The sequence below is a fragment of the Mytilus edulis genome, chromosome 1, assembly GCF_963676685.1.
Source record: "Mytilus edulis chromosome 1, xbMytEdul2.2, whole genome shotgun sequence".
Classification (NCBI taxonomy): Eukaryota; Metazoa; Mollusca; class Bivalvia; order Mytilida; family Mytilidae; genus Mytilus; species Mytilus edulis.
The window spans coordinates 50,984,305-51,011,717 of record NC_092344.1 but is presented as its reverse complement, the minus strand read 5'-3'; the positions used below and the strand labels follow the sequence as shown (position 1 = coordinate 51,011,717).

Sequence of the window (27,413 nt, the reverse complement as noted above, 5' to 3'; positions counted from 1 at the left end):
ATTATTTTTAAACATTTCACGGTCTTATCAAACTTGATATTTCTCTATTTGTAGAGACAAAAACATATACACAAGATATATTGAATGTTCTCAATGATTACGACTAGTTTTGTAAATAAAATCGGTTTTGATAGAAAATCTACTTATGTCCTGGCATGAAAATACGGATTTTATGTTATTCAAACTTGCTGTTACAATAGATAAGAATCATTTAAAATCAAGGAATGTATCTCGCTCGTGCTAAGCTCCAATTCCCTGCCCGGCTTCGGCTATCGTTTTAAAGTTTTTTTTAAGGTTTTTAGCATATGTTCAAAAAGCTCATTGCTTTTCAAATACTTTGGTCTCTAGCACCGCTGAATAGACATTGGACGTCAAAATGCGCATCTAGTGCAGAAAAATTGGTACCGTTTACCTAGTAATTACTTTTAAGACGATTTCGATGATTTTGTTAACAATGAATTGCTAAAGTATATTTTAGAAACTTTTGTTGAATAGAATTGTTTTCATGAAGATTTTCGGACGTTACTAGTATAGAAAGTATTGATAATTGTGATAGTTTTGAATCATGGCAATCAAACGTGTTGAAGCTATTTACAAAAATAGAGGTGATCCGAAGGACCCTCACAAGGATTGGGCGAGTTCTTTAATCTAGGTAAACTGTTTTCTTCAATCTTAAACACAACATTTAAAACAAAATTCAAATGAAACGGGTCTTATATCGAAGACATAAATTATGTAGGTTTTCGAGCGTCAAATTCAACTCAGAATGATATTATGTTTTTGTTTGTTTTATTTACTTGATCTATTGTTAACAACGAAAAACAAATATTCTGCACATTTATAGATATAAATAAAAAAATATGATTTGATACGATTTGGAGGGATGAGTTGTGGAAGTTATTGATTAAAAGTAACATTCAATGGAACATGTTCAAAGTAATTTTTCATTATATAGTAATATTTATAAAATTAACGGTACCAATTTTCTTGCACCAGATGCGCATTATGACTATACATGTCTCTTCAGTGATGCTCGTGGCCAAAATATCTTATGTTAAAGATGGTGAAAGATACTTTGATATTTTCATATTTGATATTCATGTAAGCCAACAATAATTTATATTTATTTCTTTTTACTTTTTATTTAAACGATATAGAAGATTTTTGTCTGAAATTATGAAAACGGACTTAAATATGCATTGTTAATAGACGTTTCTCCGTCTTTTTACGTACATCCAACATTCATATATTTAGTTGCAATGTGTCTTTTGTAAGTCCAACTGGATATTATGTTATGTCTAATCGTTTGTGGTTTTTATTCTATATTAATTCAATTGTAATTGTTGTATCATACATTAAATGCCATAATTATAAACCTGATTTTGAAACTATATCAAACTTTTCGAAAGTTATCGTGACGTCACTTTTACCTGTGACGTCAATTTGTAGCGTAGCGTTATTTTTCAGTTGACAATGTTAGTTTATTTTGTACTGTTTTATGTGCTTTTGTTTTTGTTCACGTTTTTGTTTTTATTTTTATTGTGTGGTCAAAAAGAAGACGTGGTATAATTGCCAATGAGACAACTGTCTACAAGAGACCAAAATAACACAGACATTAACAACTTTGGGTCACCGTACGGTCTTCAACAATGAGCAAAGCCCATACCGCATTGTCAGCTTTACAAGGTCCCGATATGACAATGTAAAACAATTCAAGCGAGAAAACTAAAAGCCTTATTTATATAAAAAATGAACGAAAAACAAATATGTAACACATAAACAAACGACAATCACTGAATTACAGGCTCCTGACTTGGGTCAGGCAAATACATAAATAATGTGGCGGGGTTAAACAGGTTAGCGGGATCCAGACCCTTCACCTAACCTGGGACAGTGGTATAACAGTACAACATCAGAATGAACTATAAAAATCAGTGGAAAAAGGCTTCACTCATCATACGGACAGAAATATAAGTGGACGTGGTCTGGTACTTGTACATCCCGACAACAAAAAGACACTAGGAACAGATCCGAGAGTACTCGCAGTTATTTGACAGCTAGTTCAAAGCCACAAACAACTAATAAAAAAGCATGCATCTAAGACAAAACTATCAATCCGTACAGATATGGTCATTTTTATAAATTTGCTGCTTGAAAAAGTAAGAATTATTCTATATACTAGTGTTTTCTTATCTTAGGCATAGATAATCGTATTTGGGACCACTTTTTAGAATGTTGGGTCACCAATGCAATGATCTTCAACTTTTTACGTTTTTGGCTATCTTTACTATTAAGATCTAATCGTCACTAGTGAGTCTTATGTAGAAGAAACACACAAATGGTATATTATACTATAAGCCTGGTACGTTTGATAACTATTAGCATGTCGAAATGTCTAATTGAAACGTTTATTTGTGTATTTCCCTGCCTTGAATTTTCTAGCATTTATTTGTACTGTAGTCCTGTCATGTACTGTTGTCATTTTAATGTTATAATTGAAATTGCCATAAAGCGCGAGGTTTGGCTAGCCGCAAAACCAGCTTCAACCCGCCATTTTTTTCATAACATTTCGTGTACTGCGTTAGAAAAATGGTCAGTGTTATAGTATAGTTCGTTTCTCTGTGTTTTACATTTTAGTGTTGTGTTTCTGTTGTGTCGTATGTTCCTCTTATATTTGATGTGTTTTCCTCAGTTTTAGTTTGTATTTTTTTCAATTGATTTATGAATTTCGAACAGCGGTATACAACTATTGCCTTTACTTATACAAATTAGAGATTTAGCTAGCTGTACAACCAGGTAATCCTCTCTTTTCTACATAAGAAAATGCCTGTACCAAATTCGGAATATGACAGTTGTTTAATATCCATTCGTTTGATGTACTTGAGCTTTTGATTTTGCCATTTGATTAGAGACTTTTCGTTTTGAATTTTCCTAGCTCAGTATTTTTGTGATTTATTTTTGACTAACGCAGTTCTATGTTAATATTGTTGTAATGATTAGAAAATAACACCATAACAAACTTAAATCCAATCTCATATTCCATTTTTAGAAATTTACATGTGATGTCTCTTTTTGTGGCGTTGATACATTCGTGTATATATAGATAAAATTCAAAATGCTGTTTTTTCTGGACTAAAATAGTTTGAAATGCTGATAATTTGACAAATTACTAAAATGTATTTAATACAATGAGGAATAGCTTAATACTGATTTTTTGAAAAAAAGTTATCAGACAGAGATCAGCGTTTAAGATGTAACAAACTTTTTAGAGTGATATTATTCGAAATTTAAGAAAGAGTTAAATTTGAAGATAACGTTTTGGTGTTTAATCCGGTTAATAGAAACTATATTTGCAAACTAATAAAAAGCAATCTAAAATTCCGATAGGAACGGGACGTCTGGCTGGTACACAATATGATGCAAGATTGGGGTTACATTTGTCTTCCATTCCTATTACAATAAACTCATTATAGATATCAGGATTTAATTTGAATTTACGCTATTAAAAAGTCCACAAAAAGTACGAAGCTGAAGAGCATTGATGATAAAAATACAGCTATGGTAATCTATTTTTGAGCTAGAAAACCCTTAGAATTTCAAAATTTCTATTTTTTTTGTAAAAAAAACCCACTTGTTTATACGTGGTGGTGATGTACGAGAACGAAATTGAGTGCACTCAAACATAAATACTGTAGTTGAATTAGAGTACCCGAAAAACTAATAACGGAATAAGGAGGAACATATTGCCTACCAGATAGGCATCGTTTTGGTGGCCACAATTTTTAAGAGTATATTAAAGGTAGTACTATGTGTTGATAAAAAAAGATAAAACACAAATCATTGAACTAATAATTTGCTTATTATTTTCATTACCTTACTGTGTGATCTGGACCATGTACATAATTAGATGCTTCTTCATTGTAATAAGCCCCGTTACTTTCGGAAACATATTTGCCGGAATAGTACGTTCCTCGAAAACTACTCTGTGATACACATGGTAAAGCTAAAATTAGAGATTTCTAAAGTCAGAATACATTTGCATGATACGGTATCCTAATTCAAATTGTAAACAAGGTCCATAGAAATTGACTTATCTACAGAATGCAATCCTGTAAATATAGACAATGAACTCCTTTTGCGACTAAATCTTATTCAATTTTGCTAAGAAATTTCGTTAAAAATATATCCTAGATTGGATAGATCTACTATGCTTTCAGTCTAATATAGGGCTGAACGGCATATTTCTAACATGTAAATGCCACTAATTTATAAGAGTCAAAACTTGTACCATCTCTTCACTTTGGATCTTTCGCAGAATTTTCAGTTGAGATGCTACTCATTTATATATTTTTGTAATATACTTAAGTTATGTCTCTACGAGATGAAACAAAGAGATGATATCATGGAACTAGTTGGTAAACAAAACAAAATAGCAATGAATACTATATAAATCTCCCCTCAAAAGGTGTGGTCTGTGAAACAGATGTTTTTACAAAGTGCAACCTTAGTTATTTTGGTTTATTTGACACTGTATGCTCTAAAAGTTTCCGTCTCATATATTCTCACGTAAAAACTCGTTCAAAAGATAAATGGGCAAATAATTGAAACTTTATACCAAGTTTTACGTGCTGAAAACAACTGCGGTTTTAGAGATAGCATTGTTGTAAATACGGCGCGAAGACAATGCGGGAACGTCACTTATGTCTTTTATTGTTACGTCAAGACTTTGGGACGTGTCACTTGTATACTTGGGCTTCTATAGATCGATTACACATATTAGAACATTCAACGTTGTCTTACTTAAGGTGATACCCAACACCTTCACTAAAATTAATTTGGCTTGTTTAATTTTTATAAAATTTTGACAAAGTATTTACTTTGACCATTTGACAGAAATATAAAAATTTCTAAAAATTTGAACCAAACGGTTTATCAGAAAAATTACACTGGTTATATAGCAGTTCGACAAACACTAATTTTGATCATTGAGAAGCTTAATATTCCGTTAACAAACCAACGTAATTAAAACGTTTAGCTGATTTTACAGAGTTATCTCCCTGTAGTGTTAGGTACCACCTTAATTCACGTATTCCCGACAAGCATCTGTAAAGATATGAGGTTCAATTTACTTAAAGTTAATCAGGCGTGACTAATTAGATACGCCCTCTAAAAATCAGGGGGTCCGAAATAGGATCGGGAAAAAACACCAAGCAAAATACCATAATTTAAAATTTAAGAATTTTTTTGATTCAAAGTGCTTTTGGTTGCTTAAATATCTCCGATCAATAATCAAACGGTATGTTGTGAAAATAATAACCTGTCCCGAACCGGGAGATGTTGGCTGCAATAGGAATTTATTTATAAAAAAAGTCCATATCTCATTATTTACTTAGAGTGGCCGTTATTGATTTAAAATTCATGGCATTTTGTTTATGGCATTCGTGTATCGTGGAGAAAAAGAGGGAAAGAGGGCTAATAGCTAAACTTACGAATGTCGATCATCATGGTTCTAATCTATTCTATTACGGCATACATTTTACCTCTAGCGAACGCTCTGCCTTATAGAAAAAAGTGCCACTCTAAAATTGTAAGCATTTGCTTCAGATTGATCCACTTTGCATCTAGTCGTGAATATGCATGACATATTTGCCACTGGACACAAAGGAGCAATAAATTAATCAGCGCCATTTAGTGATGTGTAATCATTTGTCTTCAGTTGATATTTGTCTCAGTCAGTTTTCCATTCTTTATATATTTCATTTTTATTTACATTTAAATTTTTAAGCGTAAACTTTAGCATTTCTTCAATTATTTTTCTCTTTGCATCTAATCTTTTTTTTAAACATTAAAAACATTGTCATAGTACACGGGGGTTACATTGTATCCTTTCCAGCAAAACTAATAGGAGTGGGGATTAGAACTGAAAAACAATCTTCATTGAGTGGCAATAATTCATATATTGAAGCGTACAATGACGGCTGTCTCGTCTAGGTGACAATATTTGCTGTTTCAAGTTTATTTATATCTCAGAATGGTATAATAGTTGTAATAACAGCAAAAAAAAATGATAAAAAAATGTTGACAACAATTTATAAAAGGATTCAACTTATTTTGGGCGTTTAATTTTTTGATAGTGTCTTGCTGATCGGTTTCGTTATATTTTTCATCTACTATTGTCTTAGCAAAAGTCACAAAAATGTTGTTAAAATCAGCCATGCGACTTATTTGAAAAGATTTAGCTGACCTTTCTTGTTGTTTACACATTTAAATCATTCAGCTCGTGCGTAGATCTTCTTCCCCTCTAATGTTTTTTTAAGTTATAGATAGCGTAAAATTCTCACTACACCAGGCATCGGATATACATTCCTGTTATATTTCGATCGGACAAAGCTTCGTTTTTATATATCCGATAAGCCAAACGAACGCACCCAATTAGCAAGTGTATACTGAGGGATGGGGGAGGACCAGAGATGTCAATATTTCTATACCCAAGTGATCAATCATTCGGTTTTGAATAAAAAGAGATAAAGAAATACATTAATGCGACAGCAACCCAAAGACACAGATAAATCAAAATATTTAGAGTCATCGTTCATTTTTTTTTTATATATAAATAAGGCGTTAGTTTTCTCGTTTGAATTGTTTTACATTGTCATTTCGGAGCCTTTTATAGCTGACTATGCGGTATGGTCTTTGCTCATTGTTGAAGGCCGTACGGTGACTCTGGAAGTTTGATCTCTTGTGGAGAGTTGTCTCATTGGCAATTATACCACATCTCCTTTTTTATATTCAGTCTTTTTTATATCGAAAGATGCGTATAAATACAGAATAATTAGCTCAAAACCGACCCATGACTAAATAATAGTTATACGGAGTTAATTCAATAATATTTACAGTCAAATATTATGTATCCGAAAAGGCACATTTGATTTAATATTATTTACCGTCAAAGATAATCCAAAAATCATAAGTGTTTGGTTGAAAAATTTCACCTGCCCTATTTTAATTTTGATCGGTAAAAATTTAAGAAGCTGTAATATAAACCAGTAAAAGAAAAACACTTCACTGTAAAATATAACGGTAAAATAAATGATGATAATGGATGACGACCAGCGGCAAATAAAATTAATATTCAAGACGATAACATGTAAATATAATAAGAGTATTAACCCCGTTTTTTACTATACTGACCCGATGAGTCGTTTTTTTTTTATCGTGTAAGTTCACAAGATATTCAATTTAGTTCTCAGGAAGAAAAGTCACCCGACCCGGATACATTTCCGACTCTGTGCTCTTACTCTATGATGCCACGTGTTTAGCGTTGAAATAGAATACCAATTTAATTAACGTACATGTATTTGTTTGACCCGTTCGGGATTCAAACAAATTACCTCCCGGTCTCGAGGCGAACACCCCCACACGAGACCAACCAGGAGAGCGGTAGTGATCGGTAGTACAGAATATCATACCAAAAACTAAAGTACAATACACAATACAGTTTCACAGAATTATTACAGTTACTAAAGCGAGCTAAAAGTATCTAACCTAAATTAGATGCGTGAAATGATATTGTAAACTACATGTAAACATCGATGATCGACTTCAGGGTAGATTTTATGGATCAACGCTCTCGACAAATTAAAAAGTATTGCATCTATTATTTGAGTGGTACGAATGTTGCCACTTGTTGCAAGTCTTTTCTGTCCTTATTCAATATACCCTCATTTTCCAGTGGTGTTTTAAAGTTTCACGTCCAACCTCACTGTCGACCTCCTATTTATTGCACGACCTACCTATTGTATTTAAAATTTATGTGTTATAGTCATGAACATGCATGAAATATTTGCTACTGGACGTAAAACAAACATCAACCAATCAACTTAATTAATTCCCCTGTACTAGTACTTAGTACACAAAGACAAGATCTTGTAAAATGCTATAATGTACAATTTCCATTAAATTGTTATGGTTTTTTGGATTTTTTTTTCTCTTCAATATATTACATAACTGACTGCTTACTAAAAAGTTTTAAATATTTTTTTTACTATGGTTCTTATCTACTGTTTTAATACGATTTATAACATATGATTTTTTTTGTCAGACAATGATAAAACTAAGAAAGATAAAAGGTTTTTTCAGGTGTTTTTGCTTCATTTAGACATGAAAAGGGAATAAGGGACGACTAAATTAAAGAGTTTGTTTTCATATAATACATTGAACTTGCGAATATATCTCACCTAACACGTTTTGATCGGGCCAGTGAAACCTAGTTTAATACGGGTTTTTTTATTAATTGAAGTTTGCATGCATAGTTTTTATCTAAAAAAAAAAAAACCAAATAAGGCAAGATCTATTAATAAATTGGACTGAATAGACAAAACTAATTATTTTGCATTCGCATGTAACGTAATGTAGGAACATTACCGAATCAGAAACAAAATGAACATTTACCGGATGAATACTGTGAAGGACCTTATGCATTTAGGTCTGTTCGATTAGACGTTCTAAAACAAGCTGTTTAAAAACCTAATTGTTTGAAGAGTTTACTTACTGTTTTCTAAGGTCTGATATTTACGAATCTATTTCATGATTACTGACAGATCAAAAACATCAAGTAAATATAGCAAGAAGTTGTTGGGCAGAATATTCATTGGTAAGTTATAAATGAGGTCTGTATGGGGTTTTGATTGCCTCATTTATTAAATAAGAAATCGTTATTTTGAAAAGTTGGCTAAATATATAAATTTACCCCCGAATTTTGTAAAACTATTATTTGGTGTTATTTCAATGCTAAAAAATTTTATGATAAATAAATAATTATATGATGTAATGCCATTTAATCGGTCCGTTTTCATTGCAATTTGGTAACTGTTAATTGTATATATCAGTCTGAGTACTGTTTAACTATCATTTAAGTTGAACATATTTAGACTCGTCCAATTCAGGGGAATTAGGTTTCTGCAAATTCTTTTAATGTACTTTTCTTATATTTTTGACGGTTTGTAAGTCAGTAAAAGTTCAATGATTAAGTTAATATTGACATTAAAAGACCTCCTCACAAAAAGGCTGTTCAAATCCCCTCGACCTTCGGGCTCGGGGATCTAAACACCCCTTTTTGTTCGGAGGTCTTTTAATATCAATATTAACTTATCACTGAACTTTTACTATTACTAAATAGTCTCGTTTAGTTATACAAGATTGGGAACCTTGTCTTTGTTGAAGACCTCATGGTGGCCCTTGTCTTTATTTGGATTTTATCAATCGTCATCACAACCTTTAATTCCTAGCAGTTGATTAAAACATAACCCTGAAATCTTATATTCATATTTTAGAGTAAATGAAATAGATATGTTATATGTTATATGTTTTATTGTTTTTATTTATTTCAAAGTTACACTTTGTAAATATTATCTTGAATCCAGGAAAAGAACATAAAAAGATTGAAAATGAATAAGTGAAATTTTAATCCCAGAAACTAATAACTCAATTACAGACAAAATGTGTTTTACAATATTTCAATGACAGTGCAATGTTCACAGCATGCTGTTACATCAGAGTTATCTGTAGATTAAACAATACTTCTGGGGTCTGTTGTTCAACTTGTCGTTAAATTAAACGAGTCGTTAAATTTTACTAATCACTGCGTTAAATTTAATCAGTCCATTATCATGTTGTTCAACTTGTCGTTAAATTTAACGAGTCGTTTAAAATTGTCAAAGTGTCGTTATATTTAATCGACCTCATTGAGGATGATTAAATTTTAATCAGTTGATTAACCTCAATCTAAGATGGCTGTCAATGTTTTGTTTCAACCACCTGTTGTAAGAAGAGAGCGACATTTTCGTGGTTTTGACCCTCTAGAAAGGGAATTTTCTGATGAGGAGCTAAGGCAGAGATATAGATTTGGCAGAGAGACCATTGGGTACCTGTCAGATTTAATGAGAGGGGATCTGGAGCGTGGGACAAACAAGGAGACAGCCCTTTCAGTGGAACAACAGGTTATGATTGCCTTGAGGTTTTATGGAAGTGGATCACACTTGCAAGTAGTTGGGGACACGATGGGATTTGACAAGTCAACTGTGTCTCGGGTGATTGACCGTGTGACAGATTCATTAGTTGCCATGAAGGATGACTTCATATCGTGGCCAGATAATCAGAGGAAGAATGTGATAAGGGCTGGTTTTTATGAAAAGGCTGGTTTTCCAAACGTGGTTGGATGCATTGACGGGACTCACATACGGATTACTGGGCCTAGCATTGATGAACCAGCATTTGTTAACCGAAAGGGGTTCCATAGCATCAACGTACAAGCTATTTGTGACCATGAAGGTAATTTAAAACACTGTATTATACCTATTTTATGTTTATAACATGCTTTGTGTGCGTCCTTTTTCTTGACATCTTCATTCGTCCTTGACCATATATACATGGCTGGTTTTCTGTTGAACTGGTTTTCAGCTTATATGAAAATCGATGGATAAAGAAAGACAACTCAATCTTGACATATACTTTCTATTGGATTTGTAGACTCGATCATGAGTTGCTTTTTACCAGAGACATATACATGATATACATGATATATACACATAATTTGTCTCAGTTTTTACCGTTTCACTTTTAAATATGCTGAATCGAATGAACTGCTAAGAGTTTATGAACATAAATTTATTGATCAAAATAGTTATAAAGATTTGCCCACCCACCCCTTATCTGCTTTAGGTAGAATTTGTCACAGTCAGGCTTATAAACTTGTGAAACGTCAACAAATAGTGTGCCCCATGTAGTTTGAAGAAATTCTAGATCTACCTCAAAATGTTTCTGTGAGAAGCCCCCCCCCCCCCCCCCCAAAAAAAAAAAAAACAACTAAAAAAAAAAACATACAAAACTGAAAAACACAAAACAAAAAAATAAGTGTCCAATCTGTCATCCAAATATCAAGTTCGCCTACCCATTCTTTTCGGTTGGGAAATAGTGACCAGTCCTTTAAAAATAAGCCAGTCATTGTTCAATATATTTTTTTTAAATGTTAAGGGAGCATATTACTTCGATCCTCGATGTATTGTTTATCTGAATTGTTTATACTATACATATTTTGCTTTCATCACATTGCAAATTCGGCTAATATTTTAATGACTCGAACTATAATGAACAAACTACATGCATGCACATTAAAGAAGATGTGGTAATGATTGCTAATGGGACATATCTCCACAAGAGATTAAATGACACAGAAATAAACAGCTTTGGGTCACCATACTTATGCACAATCACTGACTCGCCGTTTGCCTTGACAAATGAATTATGGAACTACTTTTTTCCACTTTTTTAATTATCATATTTTTGTTTAAAGGTAGATTCACCAACATCAGTGCTAGGTGGCCAGGATCAGCACATGATTCTCATGTTTTCAGAACCTCAGCCATAGGACAACATCTTGAGAATGGATATCGAGGAATTGGACAAGGTGTATTGTTAGGAGACAGTGGCTATCCCTGCAGACAGTTTTTGCTGACACCATACAGACAACCAGCTGCTGGTAGAGGTCAAGCAAGGTTTAACAGAAGACATTGCTCAACAAGGTCAACAATAGAAAGGACATTTGGAATATGGAAGAAGCGTTTTCACATTCTAGGATCAGAGGTACAATTCAATTCTTTACAAATAAATATAGTAGTAATATGAATATTTGACATGGTGTATGCCCTTATATTTTAAAAGTCATGTTTTTTTCTTCTTGTGAGACTGCTGTCTACTAAATCTCTCATTAGTACATTTTTCGATTTCTCTTTTCAGTTAAGGTCTTCATAATGGTCCCCTTCTCTGTCTTTTGGTTATAGCTACTGTATGTTTTTTTTTGCTGACCACAGTTTGGTTGCCTATAATTGCTTACATCCACTTCATTTTAACTTTGCAGGATACATACATTTAAGTTATAAAATTAACAATCACTCCAAATCTCCTTATTTTTATTACGTAATAAAACCCGAAAATAAAAAATGAAAAATCAGTTGTATATTAAAGGGCTGATAAAACTGACCTCAGTTAAATATCAAGCCAGGACAAGAACACAATGATCGACAATTTATCACACAGATCAAAACCCTAAAATTATACGGATAACAGGGATCCAGTTGGAAAATTGTAATGTTAGTTCGGTTACTTCATGTAGTCCTGTTTGGGGTAACTGCTCCAAGTTAGTCATTACTGTAACTTTATTAAATCGTGAATGCTACAGTACATCATCAGTTGGACAGTTTGTTCAGCTTTATGTCTGATTTGGTCCTTTTTTTAATTAAATTATAGTGTTTTTGTAATAAATTTACTTATTCATGAGCAATGTTAATTCATGCTACATACAAATAGTAATTCTGTCACACTTTAAAATAAACGTTTTTAAATTGTATTCCAGATCCGAATGAAACCTGATAAAGCTTGCAGAATCATCATTGCTTGTGGTATTCTGCACAATATTGCCATCATGAGGAATGAACCTGAAGTTGCAGAAGAACAATTGATTGACAATCAACCTCAGATGCCACCCTATAATGGTCCACAGGACGGAAAAGGCATACGGGACCATTTTGCTACCACTTTTTTTGCCTAATAAATTGCATGTTTTTATTTTTCCATATTTTCATAAATTGTCTTTCATTAAAAAAATGAGGAAATTTGAAAATAGTAACAAATCTTTGTATGATCAGTTTGAATATGACCTACCGAATTAGACTATTTACCGGATTTGTAATCACTTAAGCAACGGGTGCCACATGTGGAGCAGGATCTGCTTACCCTTCCGGAGCACCTGAGATCACCCCTAGTTTTTGGTGGGGTTCGTGTTGTTTATTCTTTAGTTTTCTATGTTGTGTCGTGTGTACTATTGTTTTTCTGTTTGTCTTTTTTATTTTTAGCCATGGCGTTGTCAGTTTGTTTTAGATTTATGAGTTTGACTGTCCCTTTGGTATCTTTCGTCCCTCTTTGACAATGTGTTGAGAGAGGAAGTGTGCATTTTCGCGACTTCAATACTGGTATAGTAAATGGTGAGCAGTTAGTCGCCTATGAAATCAAAAACCCAGTAGCCAGGAAACTGTTTTTCAGTACAAGAATAAGAATATGTGGTATGATTGCCAATTGATTATATCAATTACCATATGGAAAAAAAATTATTATTTAAATGCCCAAAAAAGGCACAAAGCCATGGCCGACAGTGCAAGGACTGTATAGCCAAGCAAGGTCATTTAAAATTTTTTTGATTCATGTATCACTTATTATTTTTTGAATGATGGAGGTGCAATATGTGGCTTAATTGTAATTACTGGTCTATTTTCTTTTACATAGGAGTGTGCACACAAAATTAAATGAATGTGTTGGCCTCATAGTAATTTCTGAAATACAAATCAACAATATAACAATGAATTTAATACATTTAATACATAGAGGCAAGTGCCTGAGAGAGTGTAACTGGTTCAGAATTGCCACCCACTAACTTCTGCAACAGCTCAATTTGTAGTTCCAGTTTGTTCCTCTCCAAGTCCATATGCACTTTCTGCTTCTCTTGGATTTCTAGTTTACCTTGCAGTGCACGATACTGCATGTCGTGAATATCCTGCACTGTTACCTTTTTCAAAGGTGTTCTCACTGTCCTACAAATAATAAAAACATAATGAATTCTGTAAAAGATCGATTAATTTTACATCTCTTTTTATTGATCGATTCAACGTCATAGTTCCATCGAATAACCAGTCAGAATATGTCACGTTTTCCGGCTTGAAATATGTGAATAGGTGGGGGGAAACTGTCAGAAAAATATATGAAAATGTAAAAAAAGAAAACTTGAAGTATTGACCAAATAATCTAGCGGAACCTGTTTCCACAACACATTTTCAAAGAGTTCTTGTATACATCCCCATAGTACGGTAGAAAAATAATTTTTTTTAAATCTAAAATTTCGGGAAAATATTCATTCTACTTATGAACTAAAAATCGTTTTTGTTGAAGGTGGCTTACGGTGACCTTCAGTTGTTAATTTCTGGTCTCTTGTGGGGAGCTGTCTCATTGGCAATTATACCACATCTTCTTTTTTTACATTTACAACTTACTTCTGCTTATCTGTCCTATCTGTTTGTTCTTGAATATGTGGAACGACTGTTTGTGTCAGGATGGGGTCATATCCTGAAAGCAGAGACGGACTTGGTGGACTGGAGGGGGGTGGACTGTCCCTTATCAGAGATGCTGCAGATTCATACAAATCCTGGCTGGCATCTTCTTCCGGCAAAGTGGCATTGATAGATGGTTGATCTGTAATAAATGAGAACAAAATTATTCGTTGATACTGTGTTTGGGTATATTTTATTAATTCTAAAAGGGGGGGGGGGCAATTGAAAAGGCATACTATCATCATTCAATTAAATTCAGATACAATTACTTTAAATTTCAAGATAAAAATATTGCACAAGACTAATTAAGACCCTATTTCAACCCTTTTCAGATTATCAAGGGTCTCAGCTATAAACTAATATGTGTTCCTGTCTAGGTTCAGTCTGCAACAACAAATTGATCAACTTTATTCCGGATTTATGAGAACCAGTCCGTATCTGTTTTAATATTATAAATCATGACTGGTTTTCGGTCGAAATTAGCTATTGCGGTTCCCTTTAATCAATCAACAGATACCAGTTTAAAGACGACTTGGCGGGCACCTGCAGCCACTTGTGAACTAATGTTGAAAATAATACTTTAAAACTGTTATCAGTTTAAGCAAATGCAATCTTTCAATAGTATATCAAGTGGAAAACCTTCAAACCAACAAGAAACACGTTGGCAATCATTTAATGATCGAAAATATTGGTTAAAATAAATTGTTATCAGTCACGTGATATCAGTTGGGAATTCCCCTACTTGTTGTGACGGCGGAGCAGACGAAACTTTTACCAAAATTTAAGAAAGGAAACTATGTATCCCGGTATTAAAAAGGATACAAATATTTGTGTTAATTTCATTGAAAATTAACAATAACAATAAAAAGAACCTTCAAAACAAAATTTAGCCAAAAAATGTTTGTTTTTATATGATAAATAAAAACATGTTAAGTGAAACTGATCAAGTTACTTTTTACAAAGTTCAATAAGAAGGGTAGAGCCTTGAGAAGTTCTAATTAAGGGGAAAACACATTTGGGGATTTATTTCAAAGTGTTAAAAAATATTTACTTACTTGTCTGGAATGATTCAGTTTCAAGTCCACCCTGAATCCCCCTGAAGCTGGTGGTGTCCTTCATAAGATCGATAACTTTTCCTACTGCAGAGCTAGGTTGTTTTGGAGCTGGTCCTCCCCCAGTTTTGAACAACTCACTCCTGTGAGTTGTGTACACAGCCTTGGCCACTCTTGTGGTATTCCTCCACTTGTTCCTAACTTCTGTGGCTGTACGGATGGCAACTCCAAGAGAATTAACTTTTATGGCTATGTCATCCCATACCTTCTTCTTCAACTGGTTGGTCACTGTATTAGTAAGTTTTCCATTAATTACACCAGAGTGTTTCTCTACTAGTTGCTGGATCAGGTCTTCCTCTGCCACAGTGAAGTTGGTCTTCTTCAGTCTTTTAAGTTTACTTGGGTTTTGTTCAGTAGATTCAGCCATTGTTGTACAGACAGGATGCTCCAGAACAATGCATGATGGGTTGGTTTTATTTAATCACTTGATTAATCAGTTGATTAAATTTTAACGCATTGATTAATCAGTTGATTAAATTTTAATTCATTGATTATTTAATCGACACGTTAAATATTGTTGAACAACAGAAAATAAACGACTCGTTATGTAACGACTGGTTAAAAGATTTAATGACTCGTTAAATTTAATCAATCGTTAAAATAACGACAAGTTGAACAACAGACCCCTGATGATCTTTGAAAAGCGCGCTGTATTATTCTTCCATTTTTAGAAATTGCACATAATATAGTTTTGATATTATGAAATCTTTTCTGTTCCATTTAGCAAGGTTTTCTGAGAGCATTTCACGGATATGTGACACTCGCTTAACTAAATGCCCGTCTGATGTACATTATTTCAGTGCTGGAAATTTAATTTCACCTTTCGGTATATTGATGATGTACTCTCTCTTAAAAACATAAGATTAAGTGATCAATTACATTTAATATATCCATGTGAACTTGAAATTAAAGATACTGCCGAAACAGATAATATAAAAAAGAAGATATGGTACGATTGCCAATGAGTCAACTATCCACAAAAGACCAACATAACACAAACATCAACAACTATAGGTAGCCGTACGGCCTTCAACAATGAACAAAGCCCATACCACATAGTCAGCTATAAAAGGCCCCGATAAGACAATGTAAAGCATTTCAAACAAGAAAACTAACAGCCTTATTTATGTAAAAAAGTAAAAAAAATGAACGAAAAACAAATATGTAACACATAAACAAACGACAACCTCTGAATTACAGGCTTCATATTTAGACCTTTTTTGAATTGACTACTGATTGTAGGTTAAATACCAAATTTTATTACAAACGTGATGATTATAATATTCCTATAGTCGACTTTTCATTTCTGTGTTGCAACATCCAAGCGGCACCAGCAGATGGAGCATATGTATCTCAATTGATACGATACTCGATCTGACTCGAGTAAGCTAAAAGTACGATGATTTTGTTGAACGAGAACTACTTCTTTTTCAAAAGTTGCTAAGACAGAGCTATGAATCAATCAAATTAAGGTCATCACTCAAAAAATATCTGATATTCTTCCTCAGTCATATTCACCTCCAATCATTACCGAACTGAACAAAGAAATAATACAACGGGTGCCATATACGGTGCAGGAAATGCTTACCATTCCGGAACACCTGGTTTCACTCCCGGTTTTTAGTGGAGTTCGTGTTGTTTCTTACCTACTATTTGTAACTGTTGATGTGAATTTTTTTTGGTTTTATGAGTCTTTGTTTACTTATTGGTTTTAATTGTTATTGTCTTCAGTCCTGAATTTTATGAAGATTTAAAGAGAAAACTGAAAGGTGTCTGTTTTCAGGAAAAAACGCACAAATATATGTCAGACTAATTTAATGAATGCAATGACGTAACTTTTTACGTTTATCTTGATATTCCTTTCTAAAAGCATATCTTTCTAAATATATTTCGTCGTTAAATAGCAATTTGCATTACCTAAACCACATATTTGATTATGAAGAACACGTTATCAGCGATAACTTATAACTTTCAGGCTCATGTTGATTTGGGACAGAACCATACGAAAAAAACCAGTGTTACCAATATAAAATTTATAACATTTTACTAATTCTATTAAAAGAGCAATTATAAAGGAACATAACATTAGTCTTTAGATATAGGAAGATGTGGTGTTGGTGCCAATGAGACAACTCTCCATCCAAATAACAATTAAAAAGTAAACCATTATAGGTTAAAGTACGGCCTTCAACACGGAGCCTTGGCTCACACCGAACAACAAGCTATAAAGGGCCCCGAAACTACTATTTGAATCTTCTTACAAAAATGAAACACTTTGGACATACTTTTGACTGAAGTTCAAATCGACCCTGAAAGTTTAACTTAAATGCATTTTGTGTTTGGTTTTCTTTTAGCTAAGAATTAGCTATACAGCAATGAAAAAAGCCACTGGTCTTACTGTCATTAAAGCATCATAAAATAATTTAATTTCTCTGCTTGCCCTCTCTTTGATTTTTTTGATTTTGTAGCAATAAATAAAGCAACGAAGTGTTTTCATAAAAATATTATTAAAATTCAATCAAATAAATGACAACCCGGTTACCCCCAAACCATAATTTCAGATCAGAATAAACAAATCATAAAATAGTGTTAGAGTATGTCAGTTATAACAATTAACCAACATTATTAATAATTGTTATGGATAATGATCACTTTTTGTAAAGACACGGATCCTACATACCTCTTTTAAAAACAAGGTTTATCTCATTTTGAGATGAATAATCTGATATTCGATCAGGGATAGCATTGCTGAAAGAAAAGATACACACATGCTCATTTTAAAAGCAGACGTAACATAATTTCATGTTGTTATATTTCTGTTTACATACCTTTAAGATACAGAACAAATTACCCATAACAATATTTTGAAGGTAGTTGTAACCATTTTCGAGCTTTATAACCGTCTATCTTGTAGTTGAAAATTATAATCTCGTTGTTTGTCGTTTCAAATTAACCTATACAATTTCATACAGTCCATTTGAATTTAAATTAACGGGATTTCCAGTCACTTCCTTCAAAAAATTCAAATGTATTATACTACAGGAAGAAATATGTTTTTGCTCTAGATTTAAATAAAATATTTATTCTTTTACATCTGTTTCTATGGGCTGTTCTAATGTTTAACAAAGCTGCATAATTTCGGATTTTATGCATCTATACAAGCATAGAATTCGAAATTATGCATTTTTGTAAAACTTTTAAATCCATAGAAACAGATATTAAACAATAAATATTTTAATCATGTCTCATATTGGAATTGATTATGGAGCTTTGATATATTTGTTAAGTTAAAATATAATTATAGACAAATTGTCATAAAAAGGTTAATTGTGGCAGGTTCAAATCGAAGTGAATTTCTAGTCGCTTCCCCTGCGACATTTTTTTTGGTAAATAAAAATTCCTCAAAATGAACTTTTATTGCATCGAAAAGAGAAAGTGAAGTGCACCGTTTCATCTTAGGGCATGTTTGTGTTGACTTTCCTTTCTTGAAAACGAAGAAAACACAAATATTTGATACATCATCTTGCTTCAAATTCTTTCATCTTTATATATTTAGACTACAGGTTTATATATTTACATTATAAAAATCACAGTAATAAAAAATGAAATGTATGGGTTAAGTTCGATTCCTTTCTGATGAGTCATAAAAAACGAGAATAACAAAATATTATTTACAAGTACATGACGACGGAATTTCCCACTGGATCTTAAAAATGTATTACTAAAAAGAAAGAACCATTTTTAAGCGTGTTTTTATAAAGTTATTAGTCTTCAACCTCTGAAAATTTCTAGTCTGCCTTTCAACGAAATATTAAATTAGAATTGTTTGAGATATTTTTAAACTTTCGACTTAGTTGACTGAATGCACAAAATAATATGAATTGATCCTTAATAGCTAGCATATTCATTTGTCTTTAAAATAAAAACTGACATATAAGAATCGTAATGGTGCTATGTGGATACATTAATGGGTTTTAAAAGCGCGTCATCCAGATTGTAAAAATTGATCGGCGTAATGGGGAGATAATTTGGACGAAATAGAATCATGACTTTAATTACTTATGCTATAAACTAAATCTGGTAAATGGAGTTTTAAAAATGCATATAAGTAGTTATTTCTAATGGCGCAACCGTTGAACTGTAAGAACACTAATTGGCACTATCGGCATTTTGTTTTTATTTTTTTTCCAACAAATATTTTTTAGCAAACATACTTTTAAGTTGACTTCTGTTTAACTAGTTTGACTACAATTTTTAATTTGAGATTTATGAAAAAATGTTTTAAATGTATAGTCATGAATATGTTTACTTCAACTACTTTTTTTCCAGCAATATATGTTTTCAATTTGAATACCAGTTTAACTGAATACACACTATAATACTAGAAAAGGAATAGCGATTTTTTTTGGAAATCACTGTAGATATCACATAATACGAATTAGGGAACAGTATATTGCATCAGCCTCGAAGTCAAGATTCAAGATTCTTTATTTCTTAAACACCATTAAGATACAATGGTACAAAGAAGTTCATCAAAAGTCATATAACATAACACAAACACACATGACAAGATGAGATGAAAATATCAAATAATACATGATAAACAGTATAGTAAAGAAGAGTGGTGATTAACCAGGAAGACTCACTTGAAAAGTTATAACCCTGATAAATTTGCACAGCTTTTTCAACTTATTTTTAATTTTTAACTGAAATAGTTTTTCAAATTTTAGTATGTTACATCTGTGCAAGAAAAAAGTATCCAAATATTGTGCTCGAAAATTTGCCAAAGAACTACACTGCAAAGTGTAATGAAATTCATCACCAATCTCGTTACAATGACATAAGTTACAATATCTAAGGTTTCGCTCAATCTTATTCCATCTACCAGTTTCGATGGGTAACTTATGGTTACCCGTACGAAATCTACAATATGTTATTCTATCTTTATCATTTAAAATATTCAGATATTCCTCAAATTCAAAATTTTGTTTATACAATTTGTAGGCCAAACCTTTTGGCGAACAGTCAATATCAGCTCTCCATTTCTGTTGAAACTGATCAAATAACTTTTGTTTTAAACTAATACCCAACCACTTAGAATTAAAATTTCCTTGTGACAACCATATATTGCTGTATCCACATTTATCTAATATATCTTTAATGCATTTCAACCAATCTGACCTAAATTGGTTGTCCGAATTTTTCAAGAACACGTATTTGTATAGTATTTTAGCAATCCTGTTATCATCCCCATTAACCATTTTTGACCAAAAATTAACCATACGCAGCTGTATATATAAAGACATGGGATAAATACCAAGTTCACCATAAATCATAAAATTGGGTGTCGACTTCTTAAGGTTTAATAATAATTTACAAAATTTTAGGTGCACTTTTTCTATAATATCAGTATTACTGAAACCCCAAATCTCACACCCATACAGGAGAATTGGCTTCACAATTTTATCAAAAAGATCATATTGTGATTTCACTGACAAGTTGGGCAACCTCCCCTTTTTCAATACTTCATACATTGCTTTATTTGCTTTTCTAACTAAAATCTTCTTAGCACTCATAAAGCTACCTGTTCTTGAAAAATTCAACCCAAGATATGTCAATTCATTGACTATCTCCAATGCATTTCCGTCATATATAAAGTTAATATTTTGGGGTAATCTACCACCAGAAAAAATTATAATCTTAGTTTTACTTGTGTTAACTTTTAATTTCCAGGTACTGCAATATTCAAAGAATATATCTAATTGCAACTGCAGATCGGATGCATTATCCGAAAATAACACTGTATCATCTGCGTATAATAACACAAACAGTTTTAAGTAGATATCAAACTCATTCTCTATTTCATCAGTAATACAATTTAAACCACATACATTTTTTTCTTCAATAAACTGTTGAAGGTCGTTCAAATACAATGAAAATAAAAAAGGAGACATATTTTCACCCTGTCTTACACCGATATTGCATGAAAAGTATTCTGACATTTCACCATTATACATAATACGAGATTTAATACCAGTGTACATATTAAAAATTACATTATACATTTTACCGTTAATATCATTCACAAGTAATTTATGCCAGAGACCCTTTCTCCAAACAGTATCAAAGGCTTTAGCAAAATCTACGAATGCACAGAATAGTTTCTTTTTCTTATTTTTCATGATACTAATAAGCATGTAGATAACAAATAAATTATCTGTAGTAGAATAACCTTCTCTGAAACCAGCTTGATTCTGACATAGTAAACAAAAATCATCAGAAAATTTATTCAAACGTGAATTCAAAATAGAAGTAAATAATTTCCCAAAGCAGCTTATAACTGTTATAGGTCTAAAATTGCTAGGATCATGTTTGTTACCTTTATTCTTAAATAAAGGTATAATATTTCCAGAAAGCCAATTTTCAGGGATAGTTCCACTGTCAAATATAATATTAAAAAGTTTCACAAACACCTGTGACATAACACTAAAAGAGTGTTTTAAATATTCATTTACAATCATATCATCACCAGAGGATTTATTATTTTTAACTTTCTCAAAGATTTTTCAATTTCCTCTTCTGTAATAGGTGAATTTAATATAACATTTAAATCATTTACATTGTTCTGATTTTCTAAAACAATCTCTTCATCTTCAGAATTTCCTAAATTTAAGTTCTTAAAATAATCAAACAAAATATTAATAGGTACACATGGATTGTTTCCCCTTTTACCACCGTTCAAAATCTTCCAGTATTCTTTCGGGTTAATCGATCTTAAGTTTTCTATCTTGTGTCTAATTTTCTTTCTATGTTTACGAAGTCAGCATTCATGTGTTGACATCAGAGATGGGTCCGATTACTTTCAATGTAATTGATTAAATTACAATTACTTTGTCATTTGTACGATTAAATTAAATTAATGATTACATCATTTCTGAAAGTGTCTGATTAAATTAATGATTACATTGGCAAAGTAATCATGATTACATCTGATTACAATGAATTGAAAAAAACAACCATTTTGCATGATGTGAATGAATAAACGTTTAATATTTAACTATATCATTTTTTAGAAAGTATTGTGTTTGCTATATTATAAAATGATAACTTCAAACTTCATCTATTTAATAAACCTCAAAAGTTCACTTCATACATACATGAACATTGTGTCACTGGTTATGACCCATTGCACATTATCATCATTAATCTCTGAATTATTTTGACTTCAATTGAATATAGCTTTATAAAAAGCGGTTGCTGTTTGTCTTCTGACATATTATAGACTTTAATTTATATTTGTTTCAAGGTGCAGTTTATGGGAGATAAAATATGGATGAAATAAAGTTACCAGTTTAATCAAATTGTAAACAAAATACAAGTGCTAAAAATCATTGCATTTTACATGTCCAGTCCAAATACATACAAAAATTTGCTTATTTTAAACAAGATATTTGTCAAACTTTTAATTAATTTTGTGCTAATTGGATAAATTATCACATGTCTGATTTATCTTTTACCATATATGTTGTCCTACAGCTATACTCAGTTGGTAATTGCAATAAAAACAAACCTTAATTGGTTTCCTACCTGTCAATTCAAAGTTGACAAAAATCACAACATTAACAAAAGATTATAATTAAAGGGTTAAAGAAAAGTATAACTTGAATATAACAGTTATTATCAAATATATATATATGTACATCTTTAAATTGTGAATATATGTACAATATCTTTTACTAAGACCAGAAACCTATAATTGTATTATATGACTCTTCTTAAGCTATTGATGACTTTTCAATACTGTAACAGTTTATTTTTTACTGAAGTATACAAACCAATTGTCATGTTTTATAAAAAAAAAAAGAAACCAAACTATCTTAACATGTTCAATATAAATTGAATAAGAATAACAAAAAGTTTCCTTTATTGACCATAAACACAGTTTAAGATTTTTTTCATTGTAATCAGAATGTAATCATAAAGTATTCAGGATTACAGGGTATTTTGAAAAGTAATTGATTAAATTAAATTACATGTAATCATATTTTTGGCTGATTAATGATTACAATGATTACTTGAAAAATTGTAATCAATTACAGCTGATTAACGATTACAATTACAATTACCCCAACTCTGGTTGACATTATCATTTATATCGTCATAATTATGTATAAACTGTTCGTATTACTTTAAAGTCATATGAAACGAGTGACCGGTGAAAAATAATGTTCTTCCAATTTTTGAACCAATGCATACAAACATCATAAACTTAGCCTTTTGTGCTCGAATTTATCATTTTTTTTAGGTAAAACTGAAAAGCGCTGACATTTTGACAAGATGGTTCGTTACTACGTTCTTTTAGGACCCAATTGTACCATTTTTTTGTTTTTAATTATATGGACAAAATGTCACTTTGAGAGGTTTGATCGTCTTTATGTTTAACATATTGCAGCAGCAACAAATACTACATATCAAAATATGCTTTACAGTGAAGTGTCTGTCCCTGTTGTTTAACATTGACTTGACCAGTGACGGATAACATTTTGCTTTGACCTAGCAATCGTTTTATATTCATTGAGCAGACAAAACAGAGAAGCTACTATGTAAATGTCCAGAGTTCAATAGGAGAAGATATTCTAACCTAGTGTATAAGAGATTATATAACAAGAAGGCTCCCCGATTTGGGGCATATTAGGTATATTTTCCTAGAACAGTTATACAACGAACACAAAGTAGCATGCACGCATAGTTCAATGGAATTGAAAAATCCTCTCCTGGATATTGTCTGAGAGGTAATAAAAGACATTACGGATAAAGCAAAGAAGAATTACAGCAGTATGTTATTGCGTTATAGATTATAAGTGTTGGCGTTGGGTATAACTTTTTGTTGTAATCTTTTTCATATTTACTGTATGTTTTTTTTTAAATAATTTTTGTTATTCTGTGAGTGTTTATTAACATTTTTGGCAGCTAGATCCCAATAAGTGACACGTTAACCAATTATTTTAGTATAGTATTCGTACAAATAAACAATAAAACAAACTATAAAAGAAAAACTACCAAGCAAGTATAATAATTAGGTTCAACAACAATTTACGTCCGTGAAATGACTGTACAGCCCTTGGATTGTGTAACTTTTCCCAACACTGTAATGATGTACAGCATATGAAGCAATGATAGAACGTGTATGGTGCTTTGGTGTATGGTGTAACTATGCAAAATATTGGTAAGAAGTGTTCTCTTTTTTTTTTAAAAAATTTTACACATTTTCAAATTAAAACTATTGTGATCAATCTTTTTTTAAAATAAATTAATAATTTTGTAGTCGCACGCTTTCTTTGAAATTAAATTTCATTTTGGTTTGATGTGTAAGGTGTATGGTGCAAATGTGTAACGTGTATGATGTAAAGGCACATAATGTATGGTTTCAATGTGTATTGTGTAAAGCTATATTGTGAATGGTGTAATCGAGTATGGTGTTAACGGGAAGTTTACACCATCCAAGGACTGTACCATGTCAGGATTATGAAAAATCATTTTCCATTCTGTCTGTTGTTTTATATAGTCGAGTGTTTGATTTTTGTCAGGTTTTATTTGAATATTTCAGAACTTTTTTCGGGGACAAATAATTGCTCGTATACTAACTCTTTTTTTGCATAAGTGTTGATACTTTTTGATTAAAATTTATTTTGTGGTGTTATATAGAAAAATATTGTAAAATGAATAGAAATCATCAACAACCAACAAGTACCAATACAAGTTGCAAGCTTTTAATACTTCCGTGTATACTATAGCAGCAAATACATGTCTAAACAAACCTCTAGGATCTACCAAAAACAATAACAAAATAAAAACAGAACAAAAACGAATTCATCATATAAAGCAATACATCATGAAAACATAAACTACATTGTTCTCCTTCACTGTACATCTCATATTAACAAAAGTGTTCTTCTCCGTCAGTCCTTCTTCGAAAATAATATTCAACAACGAAAAGAAATTGGGAAAATATTTATTATTATATAAAAACCATGACTAGCTTCGTGAAAACATCATCAGTATTCCCGGATGCTATTTTTGATTTTTTTTACAGTCTTTACATGCATTTTCAGATCAGAATACAGCTTTGTAAGCTTACGTTAAGCTTACAAAATGCATTATAGGGACATTGTAAATCGATATTCCAAATTAAATGATGACGGATGTGTTTTTGTGTAAATGTTTTGAAATTTTTGCAATAGAGTTTATATCTGTTTCCTGTATTTGTTTTTACAAAATAAATGTTCACGAATAGATGCCTTTCTTTTAAAGAAAAAAGCATGTGCTCCTCTTCTTGTCGATTCTTTTCCAAAGGAGTTCGAGTTCGTTCAGAAACTTGTCAAAATCAAGAAGACATAAAAAGCCAGATCATTAATTTCATTCTCAGATATATTGAAGGTGTTAGCAATCCAAACTTCTCTGGTTAGGTTCCATCAATATATTCTCCAGAACTAGAAATACAAGAAGCAACAGACACGGCTTACTCCGACTATTGTTTTTAGACTTTATTTCTCGAATTTGGCATACACGATCTTTTCAATACCAATACCAATACAAACGAGATGATTTTAGTTTTGACATTATCTATTTCCCTCACTTTTGTTGCAATACAATATTTTTTATTCAGCATAAGAAATAAATATTTACAAACTCATCTTTTTAAAAAGCGCACTGCTACTACCCAGACTTTATAAAACTAAAGTGTATGAGAAGAAAGTTGATGAACTAGTGTCATGGCAAATAATGTTAAGACCATTTTCTAAAAGATTCATCAGAAGATACCAAGACCTCGTTGATAAATATTCCGTATCAGCTTTACAAATAATAGACGGTCTTGAGAATTTATTCTAGGGACTGACGTTGTTGGTTTTCTTAATGTGCTTAAGTTTTTTCTGCGCAAAATATTACCTTTACCGTTAAGTTCATTTTTGATTATTCACTTTTCACAAGGCTCGGTTCCTGTTTATCTGGTCATTGTGTCCTTGTGCTATAGTCAATTTTTGTACTCTAGTCTTCCATTTGTTTTTAATGTGTTTTGTCTACATGCCATTTTGTTTTCCTCTCTTGATATATTTAATAAATTTTATAGCAATTAAGATTTTTACAAAGATTTGACTGCTGTATCCTTATCTTTTGATATACACAAAAGCAGTATATTACTGTTGTCTTTATTTACCTGTTATGTCTGTTTGTTTTGTTCACAAATTATTTTCAATATTAGTGAGAGGTTAATTTACACAAAACAGTGTAGCTCAAAACCAGGTTATATCCACCATTTTCTTTATAAGAAATTGCCAGTGACAAGTCTAGAATGTGACAATTTTATAGGAGTTATTTTTGTTTTGCTTTTCACCCATATATCAACACTATTTAAACTTACACTGATGTTCGATATTATTTACGGGTGACATCAGTTTGTTACTCCGATATTGTCTTCATATGGGTGTATCACTACAACTCCATGTTTGTTGATGTGTTTTGTCTATATGCCATTTTATTTTTCTCTTTTGACATAATTATTTAGTTTTATAGATTTCCACAAAGATTTGACTGCTGTATCCCTATCTTTTGATATTCAGAAAAGCAGTATATTATTGTTGTCTTTATTTACCTTTTATGACTGTTTGTTTTGTTCACACATTATTTTCAATATAAGCGAGAGGTTTAGCTACACAAAACAATGTAGCTCAAAACCAGGTTATAACCACCATTTCTATATAAGAAATTACCAGTCCTAAGTTAAGAATGTAACAGTTTTTATTGGAGTTATTGTTATTTTTCTTTTCACACATATACCAACACTATTTAAACTTACACTTATGTTAGATATTATTTATGGGTGACATCAGTATGCTACTCCGATCTTGTTTGCGTATGGGTGAATAACTACAACCCATGCTTGTTTTAGCAGGGTTATCAACCCAATGAGTGCAAAGTACCAGACTGTTACTGCTAATACGATTATCAAAAAATACAAAACGTTGAAAAGGTTTTAGAGACTTTTGTACATGTAAACGCTGAAAAAGGTTAAGAGGAATGTGTAGATGTAAACGCTGAAAAAGGTAAAGATACTTATGTAGATTTAAACATGGCAAGGTATAGCCAAACA

General features: G+C 31.7%; 2 protein-coding genes and 1 long non-coding RNA gene across 5 annotated transcripts in view; 1 reads left to right on the top strand and 2 right to left on the bottom strand.

Moving 5' to 3' along the window:
* The window catches only part of LOC139513545 (uncharacterized), a 29,104-nt gene extending 10,804 nt beyond the window's left edge, over window positions 1-18,300 (bottom strand). Inside the window, exons 1-2 of one of the 3 annotated variants that reach the window (XR_011662461.1) lie at window positions 18,094-18,300; window positions 3,874-4,003 (exon numbers count right to left, since the gene is read on the bottom strand). This is a non-coding gene — a long non-coding RNA (uncharacterized lncRNA). The remainder of the gene's footprint in view (window positions 1-3,873; window positions 4,004-18,093) is intronic. The other 2 variants (XR_011662463.1, XR_011662462.1) reach the window with 2 other exon arrangements.
* Window positions 9,596-12,631, top strand: LOC139513480 (putative nuclease HARBI1). Its single transcript, XM_071302037.1, has 3 exons — window positions 9,596-10,329; window positions 11,351-11,640; window positions 12,410-12,631. The coding sequence occupies exons 1-3, from the start codon at window positions 9,789-9,791 to the stop codon at window positions 12,602-12,604; spliced, it is 1,026 nt and encodes a 341-aa protein (XP_071158138.1). The 5' UTR covers window positions 9,596-9,788; the 3' UTR covers window positions 12,605-12,631.
* Window positions 13,397-15,875, bottom strand: LOC139513490 (myb/SANT-like DNA-binding domain-containing protein 4). Its single transcript, XM_071302049.1, has 3 exons — window positions 15,209-15,875; window positions 14,097-14,295; window positions 13,397-13,640 (listed from the first exon to the last, which is right to left on the bottom strand). Exons 1-3 carry the CDS (start codon window positions 15,630-15,632, stop codon window positions 13,424-13,426), a joined length of 840 nt encoding a protein of 279 aa, XP_071158150.1. The 5' UTR covers window positions 15,633-15,875; the 3' UTR covers window positions 13,397-13,423.
* Window positions 18,301-27,413: the final 9,113 nt, after the last annotated feature.

What these genes read in the sequence shown, in the direction of transcription:
- LOC139513490 (XM_071302049.1), bottom strand. Translation starts at nt 15,632, where the DNA reads ATGGCTGAATCTACTGAACAAAACCCAAGTAAACTTAAAAGACTGAAG. An exon ending in AACTGAATCATTCCAGACAA is followed by an intron (nt 14,296 to 15,208) that starts GTAAGTAAATAT and finishes CATTTATTACAG; the next exon opens with ATCAACCATCTATCAATGCC. An exon ending in GATAGGACAGATAAGCAGAA is followed by an intron (nt 13,641 to 14,096) that starts GTAAGTTGTAAA and finishes TATTATTTGTAG; the next exon opens with GACAGTGAGAACACCTTTGA.
- LOC139513480 (XM_071302037.1), top strand. Translation starts at nt 9,789, where the DNA reads ATGGCTGTCAATGTTTTGTTTCAACCACCTGTTGTAAGAAGAGAGCGA. An exon ending in AGCTATTTGTGACCATGAAG is followed by an intron (nt 10,330 to 11,350) that starts GTAATTTAAAAC and finishes TTTTGTTTAAAG; the next exon opens with GTAGATTCACCAACATCAGT. An exon ending in TTCACATTCTAGGATCAGAG is followed by an intron (nt 11,641 to 12,409) that starts GTACAATTCAAT and finishes ATTGTATTCCAG; the next exon opens with ATCCGAATGAAACCTGATAA.